Source organism: Aulostomus chinensis, chromosome 16, assembly GCF_037954235.1.
Source record: "Aulostomus chinensis isolate RoL2024-O1b breed Wild chromosome 16, RoL_Achi_v1.0, whole genome shotgun sequence".
NCBI classification, from domain to species: Eukaryota; Metazoa; Chordata; class Actinopteri; order Syngnathiformes; family Aulostomidae; genus Aulostomus; species Aulostomus chinensis.
The window spans coordinates 10,462,887-10,482,902 of record NC_141335.1 but is presented as its reverse complement, the minus strand read 5'-3'; the positions used below and the strand labels follow the sequence as shown (position 1 = coordinate 10,482,902).

The 20,016-nt window shown below is 41.5% G+C and overlaps 2 protein-coding genes across 2 annotated transcripts in view; one reads left to right on the top strand and one right to left on the bottom strand.

Annotated features, from left to right (window-relative positions):
• znf503 (zinc finger protein 503) overlaps positions 1–1,673 on the top strand; it is a 2,972-nt gene extending 1,299 nt beyond the window's left edge. Inside the window, exon 2 of the mRNA XM_086180203.1 lies at positions 1–1,673. This exon is cut by the window's left edge and continues 402 nt beyond it. Within this exon, the coding sequence (XP_086036329.1) occupies positions 1–1,029 (1,029 nt within the window). The 3' untranslated portion in view covers positions 1,030–1,673.
• The window catches only part of lrmda (leucine rich melanocyte differentiation associated), a 314,178-nt gene that overhangs the window by 241,399 nt on the left and 52,763 nt on the right, over positions 1–20,016 (bottom strand). Inside the window, exon 2 of the mRNA XM_086181102.1 lies at positions 9,256–9,347. The gene's annotated coding sequence lies outside the window, so the exon portion shown is untranslated. The remainder of the gene's footprint in view (positions 1–9,255; positions 9,348–20,016) is intronic.

The following is a 20,016-nucleotide window of genomic DNA, read 5'->3' as shown; positions in this document are numbered from 1 at the left end:
GGATCTGGCACCTCTAGTCACAGCAGGATAAGTGTGAGCTGTGGTGGGATTAACGTGGAAGTCAACCAACACCAGGAGACCACGCATGGCACTAAAACCACCTCCTCCTCGGAGTCCTCATCTGTAACTTCTGTATCCTCTGCATCCGTGCTCGGTTCGGGACTTGTGGCGCCGGTTTCTCCTTACAAACCGGGTCAGACTGTTTTCCCTTTGCCCCCTGCTGGTATGACGTACCCGGGTAGCTTGGCAGGGGCCTATGCGGGCTACCCTCAACACTTCATGCCCCACGGAGGGAGCTTGGTTAACGCACAGCTGGCTAGTTCTCTAGGCTGCAGTAAGGCTGGCTCCAGCCCCTTGGCCGGGGCTTCTCCACCGTCCATCATGTCAGCCAGCCTGTGCAGAGACCCTTACTGCCTCAGTTACCATTGTGCCAGTCACTTAGCGGGCGCAGCCAGTGCTTCCTGTACGCACGAGTCTGCAGCTGCAGCGGCCGCTAACGCGCTCAAGTCCAGCTACCCACTAATGTACCCGACACACCCCATCCACGGCGTTCATTCCGCGGCACCGTCGTTTAGCGGACACCCCCTCTACCCATATGGTTTTATGCTCCCCAACGACCCTCTCCCACATGTTTGTAATTGGGTGTCGGCAAATGGACCGTGTGACAAGCGTTTCTCCACCTCGGAGGAGCTCCTGAATCACCTGAGGACACACACTGCTTTTACTGGGGCGGAGAAGTTAATATCGGGCTACCCCGGGTCTTCATCACTGGCCAGCGCTGCAGCAGCGGCTATGGCCTGCCATATGCACATGCCACCGTCAGGAGCTCCCGGGAGCCCTGGGACTTTGGCTCTGAGGAGCCCGCATCACGCGTTAGGACTCAGCAGCCGTTACCATCCCTACTCCAAAAGTCCCCTGCCGACCCCTGGAGCTCCTGTTCCCGTCCCTGCAGCCACCGGCCCTTACTACTCCCCTTATGCACTGTACGGCCAGAGACTCACCACAGCGTCAGCGCTTGGATACCAGTGAGGAAAAGAAAGACTTTGAAAAGTTTATAGTACTAAGAATGCAAATATAAAGACTTTTATATTAACAGCGCTAAACATATGGGCGGGTTCCGTGGACTTCAACTGTATTTATTTATATGTCGGCTTAAAAGCAGGCGATAATAGCTGCAAATGAAAAATATTTGAGCAACTCAAAAAGTGCATTATGTTGAAACTGAACTCAATAGGTAAAGTGAAACACACACTCTCTCTCTCTGTCACACACACACACACACACACACACTCGCGCACACACACACATGCGTTAGAGTACTAAATAAAGTAGGGTTCCTCATTTTGATGTTCATTTGAAATTGCCATGATTGTACCTGTTCTTATTTAATGTCTCATTGAGAAGAAAATAATTTACATGCATGTTTGTTTCTTAAATTTCAGAAATTGTCCACCTTTTAAATTACCGTTATTTTTCAGGTGTACACAATGGAAAGAGAATTGGTATTTTTTTGTATGTATTCTGGAAAAAAATAAGAAACAATTTTGTTCCATATCTCCGTGTGCCTCATTTTCTGAATTATTCACTTTTAAAAACAAACATATGTAGAGAGAGAGAGAGAATCCGTTTTCTAGTGACCTTTTTTTTTTGTAAATGTCCCATTAAATTGATGGCGAGGAGAAAATATATGTATTTTCAGTCCCGCGGCTTATTGATTTTAGATTTTAGGTTGTCTCACTTTTGAAAAAAAAAAGGAAACACACACACACACACACACACACACACACACTCAACGACAACAACAAACTTTTGGCAGTTTTTCTTTCCTGCTTTCTTTAAGTCAAAAGCCATCTGAAGTGAGTATTTGAAGGTTTGTGTGTGAGTGTGTGTGTGTGAGTGAGTGTGTGTACATGTGTATGTGAGAGAGAAAAGTTAGACGGGCTTTACACAAAGTGAATTCGAGTTCATTCAGTTTGCGGGGTGAGAGAATTTTGTCAATTCGTTGCTTGAGAGTGATCTTTTTTTTTTTTTAGAAAAACGATCACTATTATATATGATAACGCATAAAACTGTGAAACACGTCAGCAAAAATGTTGGAAAAAGGCATCTGATTATTTTAAGGGGCATTTACAAGAAGAAGAAAAAAACCTGAAGGGGAAGAAGAACAACGTCACGACCCTAAAGTTACACACACTTAACATATTTGCTTCCTCATTTAATGCACTGAAAAATGCACCAACATCTCCCAACGCTGGTGTGCATTCTGTTCATGACGAATTTGGTCTTTGACAAACCGCACAGGTGTCAAATTTAGAATTTGGACATGAATGCCATCAGATGGTTTCTATTTAAAAAGGCGACGTCTTGTTTATGTTTTTTGATGAGTGTAATTACAGATAGGCGCATCATTGATCGCCTTCTGCACCTAAAGGACCCACACAGCAGTTCATGTGAAACAAGGGCGTGTGACGTGAAAAAAGTTGTCCAACTTTCACGCAGCGGCTCCTATTTTGTCCGCAGAGAGTTTGAACTCGCAAAGGAGGGGTGCATATTAAACGATTTTTTTCTTTCTTTTTTTTTGGTCTAATGGTAACTAATGAATCCTATAACAGCTGGTACTTTTTTTTGAATATTTAGGTCACGCTTAAAAAGGAAAATGCGACTTTAAGAAACAGAACTCGCTAAATCATCTGTACATCTTCTTTTTTTAAAATATATATGTTAAATGCTCTGTTTTAAAAAATGTAAATGGTTTAACTGAGCAGCCGGAGTATGGAGCGAGGTTTCACACCAGCACTGCAGCAACTGAAGGGCCCTGTCTATGCGCTGTCATGGAGTGGAAACAAAATGAACTTTGTCTTTGACTGAAGCTGTTGACCCAGCTGTAGTCCTGTTATTATGAATTAACTAGAACATCTCCTCGGCGTTACTGTCCCCTGACTATCGCGCAGCGGTTCGTCAGATAAAAAACAAACTATACCCTCACAGTGAGTGAGTGAGTAAGGCCCACATGCGTCCTAAACTGATGTAATGACGGTGAAAGAGAGCAATTTCCATTTTTTACCCACATCATGGTGGCTGTGCACGGGGGTCCCCGGTGGAAGGCAATTTATCATGTGCCCCTCCTCCTGGCCCTGTCACTGGAGGAACAGGCAGGCACATGTGTGCATGAATTACCAAGCCTCCCACCTACCCAGCCCTGCTTCTTCTTCTTCTTCTCTTCCTCACTGTGGAGATTTGACACACACAGGAGAGAGAACATGGGGGATTAGACTACGCGGGAGTATTAAAGTGGAGATTCACTTTGTCCATCAACGGTCTGAAAAGGCTTACAGGAACGTTGCAGGACTTTAGAATGAAGCGCGCTGATTCAGATGCGATTCAAAACAGTGATTTATTTTTTTTAATTTACTGACAAGCTTCAGTGGATTTACGGAATTAACGTTGATCATGTCAACCAAACGAGAGACACTCACGTCATTTAGATGACGTTTCTAAATCGGCACCAGTAAAAGTTAATAATGTAAATTTAGCAATTGAGGGGATTTTTTTTTCCACGCGAAAAGTGTTGCGTGAAGTTGTCAAGCGTACGTGAGACAGAAGGGGTGAAAAAAAAAATTAAAACAAAAAAAAAACAACAACAACTTCTGGATAATTTCGAGGAGCAGCTGTAGAAATCACATTACACTGCTAAAGAATATGAAGTGATATTTTCCATAATTCCACGGTCTCCTACTTCTGCTCAGTTCACCCAGTGAACGGTGTCAAACACATACATGCATGTGTGTCAACCGGATGAGCTTCAAGTAAAAAGAATCTTTAAACTATTTCAGGAATGTAAATGGTATCATAAACCGCCTTTTTTCCAATTTCAAAAAAAAAAAAAAAGAAGAAGCACACAGTGCGCCTTCACATTTCTGGATATAAAACAGCCATTTTAGAGTTTTGGGGACATACTTGCTTTCTCTAAGAGAGACACTGCAGGAAACCTGGAATGACATCTGGCAGCAGGGGAGGGGTGGGGGTGGGGGAGTGAGGGAATGAGGGTGGGGATGGGGGGTATGTGTGTGTGTGTGGGGGGGGGGGGGAGCAGGAACTGACTCACACACACCTAACCCCATATTCAACCCTAGTGAATTACCGCCACTAAAGCTGTCATTAGTGGGTGTGTGGCACAATATAAAGACATGTCGTTGTCTGCAGTGGCAAGTCTATATTTTGGGTAACAGCTGTGTCAATAAGGGGAAGCTGCTGTAATGTTCAGCCTCATGCCAAACATAAGTCAAAGAGCAATTATTATCTTTTATGCATGTATGGTTGCTGCGTCACGCGGTGATTATAATAAAGAAGATCTCCGCCATGGAGGGAAAAAAAAACTTTTTTCCACAGGAAACTGAAATTTTTAAACCTTTGGCAATTTATTTTTTATAAAAGTAGCTTTTTTAAAACCAAACCAAACCAAACCACATATTGATAAGTATTTATTCTTACATACACAAGTAAGAAAAAGTGTCATTTTAGTTACTTTTGTGACCTCCACAGTGTGATTTACGGGCTGTTGAGGCGTCTAAAATGAAGGAACAAAGTGTAAATAAATCCACAGCTTCAGGCAAATCTGTACAAAAAAAAAATCTACAGGAGATTAAAATTAAAACGAGAAAGAAATCTATACCGATGCTGGTCATATCCATCAACAATAAAGCACCCTTTTTTCTGACAGATTGATCCTAGAGTGAAGTCTCCAACTGAGAGCTGTAATGGGGGTAATTTGGTTCTCAAAAATCAGTGCCAAGGCAGACAGAAATCCCTCCCTTGCTCCCCTACGTGTGACTCCCTTCCTCATTGATTTACAAATGTATAAAAGTGCTCATCCAGGTGATGTGAGAGAAGTGGCAGTGTTGATCTATCTATGCCACTCAGATCTCTAACCAACGAGACACTTTCTTGCGCTTAGACAGTCTAATTGAGGTCATTTCTGTCTGCTTTTTGGGGATCTACGGTACGCCGGGGGTGTTTTTAGTGTTCAGATAATTTGCCCATTTTCTGATTCTGACAAAGAATATTTTATGAAAATGCACCCTTATTCCTGGCACCTTAATGGAGAATGTTGGAGTAGCATGCAAGCTGATGAGGTTGTTGTCTGTCACTGATAAATGTAAAAAGAAAAAAGAGAGGAAATGTCAGCGATGGGCTTGGCTCCAAAGGGCTTTTTGTGTGTGTGTGTGTGTGTGTGTGTGTGTGTGTGTGTGTGTGTGTGCCTTCATTTGAAATGTCTAAGTACTGTAACTTCAGCCTAAAATCAGGAGGTTACTCTAATTGTTTGAAGCTGTGTGAATCCAGTTTACAGTACGTATACATCAACCCAGCGGACTATCAAAGACAACTTAATTTGAAATGGGGGCATTTACTTTTAAAATTTTTTTTGATAGGTTGAGGCTTCAGTCTACCACATAATTGTTGTCTTCTGCTGGATTCTTCCATCTTTGAGCGAATCCTGACGCTGTGTCACTGCTCTTACATGACAGTATGAGTACATTCTGTCTTTTCCATGGGTGTGGGCCACCACTTACCATGACTCATGCTTACATAAACCGAGGTCTTCTCCTGTATACTGCACCACCGGTCAACACTCATCCATGTGACATCTCCCCCTTGCCTCTAATTAGTACGGATTACCCAAATAACACTGATAATATTTGCGATTACGTAATTTAATCCCAAATCAAAGCTGTGCACATGCCACAAAACAAAAAAAAAACTCATAATTTTCAGCAGCGGTACAGTAAGAGGCTACATCCTTCACGCTAAACCTCCAGTTTTTTCATCTATATTTCTTATTAAAATAACTCAAACTTCAGCCTGGGTGCTTAAAGGGGTAGTTCACCTAAAAAGAAAAATCCACTTATTATCGCACTCGCAGCGACGCAAGGACAGACTGATGCTTGTACTCTTAAAAGTTATACGGCGTCACAGGAAAAAGTGTTGCAATAATCTCCCAAACAATTGAAGTGAATGGAGACCAATGTTAAAACCTCCATATTGCTCATGGCGCTGAAGCCTTGACACGGTAAGTTGTTGTGAAAATGTCACCGACGCCACATTTTTGGTGAGTACAATGAGTGAAAGCGCACTCTCTCAGAGTATGACACAACTGCTTATGAAAGGCCTTTAAAGAGTTCAGATCTATGAATCAGACTTTATGTGAAAAATCCATGAAGAAAAGTGAAGTATGATCAAAGAATTTGAAATGTATATTATTAATATTTCACTAGAACAAATGCCAGTGAAATGTGTAAAATAACAAATTACAAGAAACAGAAGTGAGATGTATGAAGCGTTTTCAACCATTTATAATAAATACGTGTTGATGTCAGATGGGTGCCGCCATTTGTTAGAGGGACTTACAAGAAACCTCAATGTGGTGAACTTTGTTGATGCAGATTACATCTTATTTATATTCGGTTATTAATGATGACCAGTTTTAACATCCAAAGCAGAAACTAATCCAAACTTTTTTGCATAGTTGCACCATACTGGGACACTGACTGACTGAGATCAAAGAAAATAGTTTCAAGAGTTTTTATTTTAACATTTTGGGATATTTTATGAATCACACGAGACGTTAAACATTCTAGTTTACTTGAAAAAACATTTCACACTATCCAAAAAGCCATTTAACCTATCGTCCAACAGTGGACAGCCTCTTATTTTAATTTTTTCAAAAGACCATCATGGATGAATGTGGGCTACTACTTGTGAACCCAAAAGGGAATAACAGTGCTGTGTAGCTACGATACACAGCACGTTGAGAGAGGGTGTAACCATTTGGCCTTTTGACTTTTTTTCCTTAAGTGAGAATCTTGCTCTGAAAAGGTGCTGCCGGTATTGGATCCACCAACATCCACCTACACATGCAACTAATAGCTGGATGCAGCAAGCTAAGTCAAATTCTCAGAGGGATCTTCAAAGAAAAATCACAAACTGGGGTAGGCGTCAAATGAGTGAAGTTGTAGGAAAGTTGATACAACTAAAAGTTATATTATAAAACTTTATCACCTTTCCAGCGTCGGTTTGCATTTGGTTTGGCTTTTCGGGAACTTGTTTGTCAGTTTTTACTGTTATTAAAAGCAGTCACTTACACCCCGCAGCCAGCTGTGAGGTTGCTGGGATCTGGACCTCTGTAGTCCTTTCTCTCTCGGGATGACGTTTTTGAATTATATGCATGTGTGAATAAAAGTGGGGGTTTTTTTGTTAAATGTTGTGAATGAAAGTGTTTTGACATTGCTATAAATCTCCCTGCCGGCACATCTATTAGGCTAATTATACATTTAGACATCTGGTAATGGAGAAAGATCCCATCGGGCAACATTTCACTTCGTAGTTGTGAGCGTTCACATGATGACAACAAACAGGAAATGTGGCCAAAACGTGGAAATCTGCTCTTTTTCGCCTGTCAAGATACATAGAAGTGACAACCAATAGATTGTCATACCACACTAAAACCAACACAGGGACAAAACGGAACTCAGGAGGTCAACATTATTTGTAAACTACATCTCTACCCCTTTGGATGCACTGTTGACTTGTATAAACAATAAACTCTGTTAGCAAACCAGCTAGGCTAAGCTAACAGGGCTATTTCACCTTTGCTGCTGCACAGACAGCCTGGAATAGTTCCCACTTATGATGTCCATAGTTGTGTTTCCATTGAATTATTAAGCAAATTTGAAGCAAATTGTGGCAAAAAAAAAGAAAAGGTGTTTTCCAACAACTGCTTTGAAGCGAATAAAATCCGTCACTCAGTACCGGCAGAAGGTGGCGGTATAGGCAATATCATGTATGGCCTTAGCAGAGAAGGAGAAAAAGAGGCATTTATCGCCATACTGATGACAAACGCACATTATATTGCATTAACTCTGTCCTTTTTACTGTACTTCACAATATGACGTTAGCTCATACTTCTGTCGGTAACTGGATGAACAACATTCCATCACAACAGACAGACAAACAAAATGACAAAATGAAGCTAATGTGGCTGGGGCTCTCATGGAGGGAGGGTATCTGCTCTTAGGAAGACCCTGTGTTTTTGTGGTATCTGGCAAATCAGAGGTAATTTGGGCAGATATCAGATGATTTTGATATCTGTCGAGGGTTTGCCCTGAATAATATTGCGATGATTGTGTGGCATTGTGTCAAAATACATCTTTTGTGCCAACCAATTGTGAGAAGAGAGAGAGTGCTTTCATGTTCCGTTGAGTGTGCGCCCTTGACAACATAACTGGTGCTAGTGATGGGTGCCACATCCAAATAAGAAGACTGATGATTTGAAGGGTAGGGCAATCAAGGAAAAGGGCTAGTTCATCAAAACACTGATGCAGTGCTCCTCAACTTTATTTGGTACATATGGTACATGGTACTTGTATAAGCAGGGAATGGATTGGGAATTTCCAACTAGTGCGGAATGTCCCTTAATTAGCATGAAGAGTGAAAAAGGCTCTTTCCTGAATCATGCCGGTATGAATGAACCATGGGAACAATGTTTTCTGAGGATGAAGCATAATGAGGTCAGAGGATTAGTGTGTGCAGGATCTGGTGACATCTAGAGGTGAAGGTATATATTGCAAACACGTGTCTCAGGCTGCGTCCAAATTGCCAAGTGGCAACCTTCGAGTACAGATACCGCAATTAGGTAGACAGAACCATCGAAAGCCCCACCTGCTGGCCTGACTGTCGTACTGCACTCCACTCGGAGCAGACCCGTCATTCATTCTCTATTATTAAGCACATTAACGCACATGTACAGGTGTGTTCACACGCGTCGCGTTTGGTCTGAACACGCCTTTAGTCATCAACAATGACTCTAAATGTTGGTGCTGTATAAGAATGGGAGACTGTTGGTGGCGCAAGTTTGTACGTAAGTTTTTAGGGGACGAGGAAGAAGTCCGCGGTGCATTGTGGGCCATAGGTAGCTCCGTAGGATGCACCTGAACCGACCTACAATGTGGGCGTGTTTAGGCTGGAATTTAGGTTGCGAAGTACGTCGCTACTCACGCCAGTTGTGGTTTTGGACAGCCTACGTCCTAGCAGTAGGTCGTAGGTTGCCACTTGGCAATTCGGACGCAACCTCAGTGTGTTAAGTGCGAGAGAATCTACGGTGGCCTGCAGGATCGATCATGTGCGACTCTACATTTGCCCTTATTTGGTTTCTCAAACTTCTAACAACAGAAAATAGTTAGCCAGAACAGCGACCAATACCAGCTGTCTTCCCTCATCGATTGCCGCCTCCTCTTCATCCTCAGCGTGTCCATACGGACCATCAGTTCAGTCAAGAAGATCCTCTTCATTTTCTAAGAAAAAAAAAAATGACTACGTTAGACCTTAAGGATGTTTAGATGAACAGGAGGAACTGTAGATTCCTGCAGGTCCACGTGTAGCTCCGACATTTGTGTCAGCTGTAGCAGACTCTTCTTGGTCTTGATGTTGGTGTTGGAAGGTCTCACACTTTTTCCGTCCCTCCAGTTTCAAGATGTCAGCCATTGCTGGGACAACCTCGTTGTGACACCCCTCTGTATCTTCCCCAGCCAAATGCATATAAAACAAAAACATGTGTCCAAAATAATATCTGAGTCACATGACATAAAACCTTTTTGCTACAGGCTGGCTACAGTCTAGTATTTCTCGTAGCGCTTACTACATTTACACATTCAGCAGAGTTTACTGCTACTACTTCATGAGAAAGAGATTCAATTCCAAACCAGTAAAGAACCACCCAGTAACATGCTGGTACTCTGTAGCACCATTATAGAGTATAAAGAACCATTAAGACCCGGAAACTTCAATATGCAGAGAAGCAGGAAGTGCACCCTTTCTGTGATACACTCCAGAGATTCCTGGTTGGAGCCATGTGCGAAAAACAGCAATATATAACACTTAGGTGATTTATGAGAGCTATATTTATCATGTTGATATAAACTATTCAACCATTACCAGCGTCCACATTACTCCAGCAATTCATTCACGTCAGAAGACCAAACAATTCTCTCCAATCTAAGACTGCCGGCCCCAAACTAAAGTGCTTCTCCCCTGCCTTTGCCCATATGACTTTCAATAGAGACTTCTCCAAGGAAATAAGACGAGAGAGGGACATTTCTCAACTCATCCAAACGCAGTAAGTTATGATGCTGCAATGTATCAAACATTGATCTGAGGCATTTGGGGGAGCCGAGCGTATTAAGAAGGGAGCGCAGTAGACTAATGGGCCTGACTGGGAGACAAATTGGGCCAGACATACAGCAACACAGCCCCAGGATATATGGGGGCTTGCATCACTTTTATTGCTTTAATGCATTTTACTGTTAACTGTAAAATTGAACTTCAAATTACCTACAATCAATTTGTTTCTTTCCCCTTTTTTTTTAAAATGTTGTCTTCTGCCTTGCACAAGGTAGTGAAGCAGCATGAGTTTTTCTTTTGAATCTTTATTCAAAAGTAGTATGCTGCATACAAAAATGAAGAAAATTAAGTCCAAAGAAAGGCTCCTTTGTATTGCCTTTAATATAATTATAGGGGTATTATGTCATAATGAAAGGGGAAAATGTAACAGAATCTACACTCTGAGTACACAATATACCAACTGTTTTAGATGACTACGTTTATAAGGAAATAAAGGAATCACGCACCTGCTATGACTTATATTTTCTACTTCTTGTTCCCATATTTTGTCTCCTGTGTGTGCTGTGTGGGCAGGGCTACCAGGCACCTGGCTCATCTCCTCACCTGAAGACAATCTACTCCTCAGCAGTGCTCGCTCAGTATTTAGCTCACTACACTCGTCTGCTCAAACTTCCTGGTGTTCATGAATTCTAACCGAGATTTTCTTTGCGCCCGGGATTCCTCCAGTGTCTCCGCTGAAGATCATGTGCCCTCAGCTATGAAACCCTCAACTGTTTGTCGTACCTGTTAGCATTAAAACTCAGAAACTGATCTCCAGCGTCCTGTCCAGAACTGCATTACAGCAGTTTATTTAGAAGTATAACCTCTTGAGATGAGCAGTCTCCTTTTCGAGGGCGCTCCTAAGAGGCAGAAAGGAGGAGAAGGATTTGCATTTTTATTTCCATCTGATTTCAAACTGGTATTTGGTTTTGACCCTTCGTGACTCAAGCATGTTACTCCTCCATTTGTGAATGGTGATGTGCATCGCTGAGTAGGTGCACACGCTGAGGGTGTGGACATTAGTCCACAGTAAATACCTGGCCAGGGACTTTCCTTGTCTGCCCAAATGTACTGTGACGGAAACAAAAAAGACCTGCACTTTCTAATATCATACACATTGACTAACCAATCACATAGTCAGATAGTCTGATAAAGTGTCTGTGTGCTATTGCCTGGATTGTACTTTGAAGATCAGCAAGGAGCAAAGATACTGCAACCACATGCATGGATAACATCACATTTTGAAATAGTTTTGTTATAATACCACATAGAACATATCTAACTGCACATGCTATAAAAAAAATGCACATGTAAGACACAGGATTAATTTAGGATTTAGGATTAATTCGCACGGACTCAGATTGAGTGTAACTGTTTCCATGTGACTTGAAGTGACAAAGCTTGTTGGATGTGGCGACACCATGCAGAACAGCTCCCCCTATAGACGGGAAGAATATAAGACCACAACACACATGAGACAGTGGAACGCCTCTGATGTGAAAGTCTGGAGTGATTAATTTCCTCTAGTATGGAAGATGGCATATGCAAGCTTTTAACCAGGGTTTAAATATTATAAAGACAACGCACACATAACTTACACACACTCACACGTAGCGCAGACAGTCAATCAAAAAATAAAGAGATGAAAGTTTGAAGCCAGAACAACTGTCAGGAGGATGATTCTCTCCACAAAGAAAGCAGAGGAGACAAGTGAAGGGATCTTTTGAAACCTTAGGTAAATAAGAGGAATCAGGCATTGAACACCCAGGTAATAACTGATGTTATGACTTGGCATTTGCTCTGACATGCATTTGAGACAGGAACATTAAAAGATATCCACTATTTGACAGGTATCACAGTTCCCTCAGGCAAGAAGGATTCTCATTTTGATGAGTGTGTCAGTCACAGGGAAGCCTGTCGACAAGTCAGATCTCAAGCACTGACGTTCAGGAATAACTCAAACATTACAAATGGAATATTTGAAAAGCCGCATGAAGGAAGACTGATTATGCCCCAACTACAAAATGTTTAGTTTGGAGTGTTAAGGCTTTACCATTACTGAAAATACAAATTTTAGTAAAGGTCTTACATAATTATTAAAACCACAAAATGCTCTGAGTCACTATTCTGCTCATCATATGTTTCAGCCTGAACATATTTTTCCATTTATCATACGTTGGCCTTTTTTTAATGCTCATTCTTTGATATGGAAAAGCTTTGATTTGAACCATAAACCACAGCTTCCCGCATACAGAGTACACTGGTCCGAGTGCAGTAGTCCCAAAATGGATCATTCATAATCAACTTCAGTGAATTAGTTGTGACTGAGGTTGACAGCGCTGCGGAGAGATGGCGGACGACACGGGGTTTTAAATGCCATGCTCAGCGCCAAGTGTGAATAGTCACTCTGTATGCATTTTTCACTCCAGCGTGTGCCATGTTCAGTATATGACACTCACACTGATTTACTACCCTCTCCAGGCTAAATAATTTACAGGGATATGGCTCTCGGTGCTTTAATGGTTGTTGTATAGACCTGCTTGCCTTTAAAATGTTCCACAGGCAAGCAGCCATATGCCTGGATGGATGGGAGACCTCTCAGCGCTGATTAATACACCGCTCACTGCAAAACAGGGCGTCATGAAACACTGCATAACCAGAAGCAGCTCACTTGAGTGTGTTGATCTGAATGAATATAGGCCTCAGTTCAGGCTTCCACAGGTAACGTATGCACAGACGCACCGTGCGTACGCACACACACACACACACACACACACACACACACACACACACACACACACACACACACACACACACACACACACACACACACACAATTTTATTGTTGTGCGATTTACTCTCACATGGGAGCCCATTATGAAATTTAAAACTTTGGAATAGTTGATCTAAAGACACCAGTTCAAAGGAACACACCTTGGCTCCTTTGTTGGAAGTCAAACAAAGCGAATTATTCACGACTATGTCTTCATTTAATGGATGCCACCAATCAAGAGGTATTGTTATTTTAAATGCAACCCTCTGTTAATGTTTAATGCCTCTGGCAGTTCGATGAATATGGAGCGTATTCTTTATAGAAAAGGAAGTTTGATATGCAAACAATCAATCATGTTAGTGTTTACTGTGCAGTGCACCTGCTGATTGTGTTCTCAGATAACAAATGAGCCACACATTCTTTGGAAGAATACACTTATTGTGCTCACAATTGTTAACGGCGGTCGCTTAATTCACCTCCAGACAAGCAGCTGGCCTACAGAGCCAGGTATTTATTACGTTTGTAGTCTGGATGACGCAAAAACTATGAGGCCGATTTTGGGTGGAACATTGGCCGCGTATAACCGAGCTAAATAATTTGCATTTGTGCTTTGGTTAGTTGAGGCTCTTTGATGGCCCTCTAGTTTGACTGTAGTTCAGGTAATTCGATGAACAGTGAAAGAGTGCATCAGGATAAAAAAATGTTACTCTGATAACAACCACGAAACAATGATGAGTGTTCTTTGTCTGTCAGCAAGATTACAATAATCTATGACACCAGTTTCCCCCAACCATGGTGGAGGGGTGTAACCCTGGTCAAGAAATAACTCATTCTATTTTTGGAGGAGATTCATGTAACAAAGTGAAAAACTGCACTTTTTTTTTTTTTTTGCATTGGTTTGATGGAGGTCTACAGACTCCAACAATGGTGGAGGTCTTGTGTTCGGGGTGGCCTGGAGTGATTTCACGGGAGTCATTTTTGTCAGGGTTGTCAGTTGGCAAAGTAGTTGAAATTGTTGAAAAAAAAAATCAAATATTGCAGCGCTGGTTCTTTGCCAAAATAGACGATTAAAAAATGAATAATCTGAGAGCGCATCAGCAAGAACGAATCAGGTATCCGGACACTCCCATGTCTCCAAGAATCGTCATACCATCCTGGCAGAGGCTGGCTCTCTTCAAGCAGGCTCCAGTTAGGGTTAATTTTCACCGCTATTGTCCTCTCACGCATTCCAAACAGTTACACCATTCACTATTAAATCACTGGCATATTTTACCACATGGAACACAAAGAATGAAATCTTACTGGCTGCAGACTCTACGGCCTAATGTGTGCCTATGTGGCGTCTGTGAATTGAGAATGTTTGAAAACCACTGCTTTAGACAGTCCAAAATTGCAGGGAGGCAACCAGCATTTTCTGGTTCAGAGCTCAACATAGCCCAGCATGGTTTCGACAGGTTGAGTGCTTGCATGCTTTCACTCTGAAACGATGGAACAATATCCCCTTGTTCTTGGCGAAAAAGAAAGAGAATCAATGTGACAGCTGTGAACAAATATGAAGATGATGGGGAAGTCAACCATGTGAGATGCAAAATGTTTTTCTTTCCTGAATCTTGTGAACTTCAAAGCTGTAATTGTTAATTTGATCTATCTATGAGTTGTGTGATATGGCTGTCTCATGGTAAACTGCTCAGCTGTCTGTCAGTTCGTCGATAGTAGCTGGAGATAATCACGTTTCGAGGAGGGATCCTGGATCAAACATTGCACCGGAGTCACTTTGGGCATCCTGTTAGCTAGGAAGACAACCAGAGGAGTGCTTTCAATTAGGAACAATTATCATTAAAAACAATGGTAAACTGATCATTTCGACATGCACCTTTTTACAAACTCTCCACTGTTGTCCATATTGTTTATAATACCATCGTGCCGTGAGTGAGTGTCAGTATGAAATAATGAGATCCTTCTGGGAGGTATTATGCATGCATCTGAAGGGACAACGTTGACCTTTGAAAATCAAACTGCTATCAACTTCCTGGCTAAATTTTTTTTTTCATTTTTAAATGTGTTATTATGTCTGTTTGATTTGATTATTAAACGTTTCTTTTATGTAATTTTTTCCCCCAAGACTTAAGGCCATACAATAACCGAGCCTAAATCGTTACACAATATAATGGATGAGGTAACGTTGAAAATAAAAATGAAACATAGAAAAGAAGAGCCAAAAATTTGATTGAAATTACCCCCCCCCCCCCCCAGAAAAAAGACAAAAATCACATAAACTTCTTTCTGTGAGCATGAATTCTATTCCCTGTGACTTGCACGTGAGCAGCACACCGCCAGCGGTCCTAAAACTTGGACCTAGCCGTACACAGTACAGCTGTAGGAGCGTGGCAACAGTGGGGCGTTGCTTGAAAAAAGAAACAACCACCAAAAAAAACAGGACGACATTTGGAACCACTTCAGATTTTATGAGACAGTGATTACGTCGTACTGTCAGGAGAAAAGCCCTGCAGCTTCAAAAAAAAAAAGCTGTGATGAAAACCAAAAACCTGGAGATGCCTCAAGGCCACTCAAACTTCTGACAAATATGAAGACGCCCCCCCCGGCTATGTGTGTCTAATAATGCAGCTCGGGATACATTTTTCTGTCCAAACCCTTCTGATTCTTGCAAAATTGTTTCTCCGGAATGACCTCTCAACTGAATTCAAGGAACAAATCCTGGAGAGTGGATACAGACTCCGCTGAAAAATTAAAACTTTTAAAGACACAAGTTTCAAGGAGGATGGTGCTACTTTTCCTGCTTGAACGGCGTTAACCTGCATACCCTCATTACCGCCGCTTGTGTTACTGTAATAATAAAACTACTCAGGACGCAAAGCAAAATATTAAGATGCAGCAAATATGCACAGTGCAGATAACTGGAACTACTGTTGCACGTGTTTCTGCCTGTCAGGTTTTAATAAGTGCAACATCTTTATTTTCCCGTCCTTCCTGACGTCTGTCGAGTTCGTCCACTGACTTCACCTCTATGGCTGGATTTGGCTGAAACGCACTTTAAATTCCAAGAATAAGCTGTTGTCTTTCTCCACATCACAGTTCCAACACACAGATGTCTCTGCATATTCTGTGTGCTATTTAATGGTTCATTCATCTCATCTGTTCAGATAAATGTGCTTGTTGAAAACCATTTGAGCTCTGCTTCAGGGTTTAATGTCCATACACGCAGTGTACACTGGGAGCTTGTAGCTGAGTCTCTTTGGAGTGAAACCTGGCACTTGGCCACAAAAAGTCTATCTTTTGAGTATCACATGGTTAGTGGCGCTTCCTACGGCTATATTTATGTACTCTAACTGTATCCCCTTTCATTGAAACTCTAACCAGTGGGTGATTTGTCTCTATAAGAGAGTGCCATTTACAAGCAGCCATGCTGGGGTGGGACCCCAACCAGAGGACTTGTTAATAGCACATATCCACTTCTCGCCAGATGCTGTCCAGAACAAACCAACATATCCTGAGAGAGACGTCAAAACCAATTTGCTATGAATGCTCGGCAACAGTATTAAATTTTAAAGGGGTTTCAACGTAACTTGCACTTTTTTTTTTTCCATCTTGTGCCTCGTACAGTAAACTAGGCTGGAGCTGAGAGCTGCGATGGAATTCCAACCAGTTTGAAATACAAAAAACACAGAAAGCTAACAAGAGATTTGCATTAGCTTACAGCACATAAGTCATTTGCGGTCAGGGGATTTTGTACATGTGGAGTTGTTTGTAATTTTTTTATATAATCTAAAATAAAATGGAATCAAATGCAGTGGAATATTAAGCCATTACCTTCACTTCAAAATGTCTGTTTTTAAATTGAAGTCCAGCATTAACACCAACCAAAAAAATGTTAAAAAAAAACAAAACATATTTTTTGAAAATATATTATACATATTTAAATAACCTTAAATAACTTAATGACGATTAATGTTTTTGCCCTTGCCGTTTTTAAAATCAATATCCTAACTTCTAACATATCAAACAGCATCTACTTTTATTCATTATTTTCAGAACTCGCCATATTTCTCTCCCTTACTATCAAGCTATATGAATAAGTTCTCATGCATTTTCATATCTCAATATTTCAGTAGCAAACCTACTCCATTCTTTCTTCTTCTACAACTCTATGTGTGTGAGTGTGTTTTGTTGCCTGCACCCTGACTTTACGACAGTTTTAGAAGCCATAGTCCATTTTTCAACATGTGTTGGACACACGATGTCAGTTGGAAGCTTTTTAGACTTACCAAGGCCACAGGGGCCAATCTCAGATGCACATTATACATGCCACTCTTCACTACTTGGATCAATTTGGAAAGTCTGTCTCTCTTGATGTAATTGCCTTCCATTTCATAAAAAGAGATTTATTGAAAATCAGACCTCAGGTGATGGGCCCTGATGACAGCGAAAGGAAAATGTTGAATTTATGACCTGCTTTTACAGCCGGATTTCAGAAATAATTGTTACGGGACATGACGGTGAGTTAGCAGTTATAAACCTGTCCTCCATATAAATTACCTAATCAGGAGATCCCAGTGGTTATATAAACTGAGCCACTCATTCGTCTTCAATGGCCTGTCTGTGCATATAAAACCACAACGACCATCATATACTTCACAGGAAAAGGGGGTAGCTGTTGCTGTTTACAGAGTTGGGGGGGGGGGGGGGGGGATGGATGACTTTTTGCATGCTCAATCAACTGTGAAATGTCCATTTAATCATCCCCAGAAACCCCCCTCGTTTATTTGTGCTGCAGCACAGATTTACATTTCCAAACATCCACCATATTAATCATTACTTCATCACGCCCTCCAACTGACAAGAAGCATAAACCACCTCAGTGTACTGGCCTGTCGTCTAATGTGTGTATGTTTCTGTCTTGGAGCACGTGTGTGTGTGTGTGTGTGTGTGTGTGTGTGAGAGTACTTGTGTGTATACACACACACACACACACACACACACACACACACGGGAAAAAAAAGCTGATCCTTTGATTCACTCACCACTCACTGTGTCCAGCAGAAATATTGAGTTTTAGTTGCATGATTGCATTTCTTTTTCTTTTTTTTTGTCCTGTGGAATTTTTTTGTGTGTGCGCTTTAAATACAACTTTCTGGAGCCGCACAAGTCATTCACGTGTACTTTTTTTTTTCCCTTTCTCGAGAGGAAATCCGACTGATTGATTTTTTTTTTTTTTCCGGGAAACGATAAAAAGAAAATACACACGCAAAGTAAAACTGTCAAATAATTTAAAACCTGCTTAAAGAACAGCCAGCCCTCAGTTTGACTTTTGAACAATACGCTGTGAACTTTGACAAAGAAAATCTGATTTTTTTTTCCTCTTTTTTTTTGGTGCTTGATGATATTAAAGTATTTGGGGTTGTCCTCAGTGAGAGAGTGATTTACACACACACACACACACACACACTACTGCACCTTGGCAGAGCTGCTTTACCTGCTGCCGCGGCTGTAATGAAATTCAGGACGTTTCACTATCAACAATGAATCCTTCATAAAAGAGTGAAGTATGAGTTTATCACCCAGGATGAGAAGCATGTTACATTTGCCACTTTAAACAAGATGAATGGGTCACTCAGCCATTTACATTCTCATACATTTTTATGACTCTGCCATGAAGGGAATTTGATCTATTGGTAACAAGATAGATGATGGGCATAAAGCTTTGGCAGTTCTGACTTAAAACAATCTTTCATTTGATGCCAGTCTTTTACTTTTACATGATGCACTGCCTGTCTTAACAACCTTGTAGTCAAATACTTGAAGACTACAGAAAGAAATTGTAGCCTCTCTTCCTGACAAGAATCTTTACATCCCCATACAATATGGTGTGTGATGGAAAACAGGACCTCCAAGGTGAACAAAGGGATATTTTGTTCAACCTGGTGGATGGAGACGTGAAGCCAACCATGGGAGTTTGCCATGCAGTAGCGTGAAAAGCAGCTGAAAGCCTCACTTTGCAGTTGCCAGCACCTTTCAGGACTTCTTTTTTTTAAACTTTGACAATTCTTGTATGAATGTTTGAGCATGAAATTTTTCTAGCATGGAAACAGAGTTGGGTTGCAGGAAATATCCTCCTGTCAAAGAGTGTGTTTGGAGGATGGTGAATGGAGCAGTCCGAGGGATCAGAGTGATGGAGGGAGACATGCTCGCTCTGTGTCCACGTCCTTCATCTTCCTCTCTCTCCTGTTGCTGTCCTGTTATTTTACGCATGATGTTGGCTGGATGTAACCACTGGAAACATTTCAGTGGAATAATCTGTCTCTGACTGTCACACAGATGAACCTTTTAGCTCTATGGACGACAGATTAAAAATCTTACTGTCAGAGCTCCACTGATGGATCCTTGCGGAGACTTCAGCACCTCTGGATGAGGGCGTTGCACTGCAGACAGAATGATGTATCACCTAGTCCGGCTAAATGACAATTTTATTTCTCACCCCCAATTTCACTGTATATTACTGTTGGAAACTTTTGAGCGAGCCCAACGTCAGTCAAGCTAACCGGTGATTGAACTAACTGGTGGGTGAGTTTGCCACGAAAACACTTACATCATGCTCCAGCGCCGGCTCCAGTGATCTGTTGATTGACAAAACATGCCAACAAGTGCAGGCCAATGCAGCACATTTTGGCATATTTATTTATTTATTTTTTACAGACTGGCTCAGATTGCCAGTGGGCAGAGAATAGGAAGTAAAATGACATGAAACAGCGCTTGTTTGAGTAAGTTTTACGCCACAAGAAAGTGCTTAAGAGAATGCAAAAATGGAATATGCCGTGGAGATTCAACCGGAAGAAACGCAGGTGAAGCAGGATAACGAAGGTAACGTCACTTTTGCCTCGCTGCCACACCTGAAACTGGCTAAAAAACATTTTACATCCATTCTTTTGCACACATATTAGAGATGCATGATGTATGACTTTTTTTTTTCTTTTTTTTTTTGCTAATATCTGAGTCGGCAGATGCAGATATCGGTT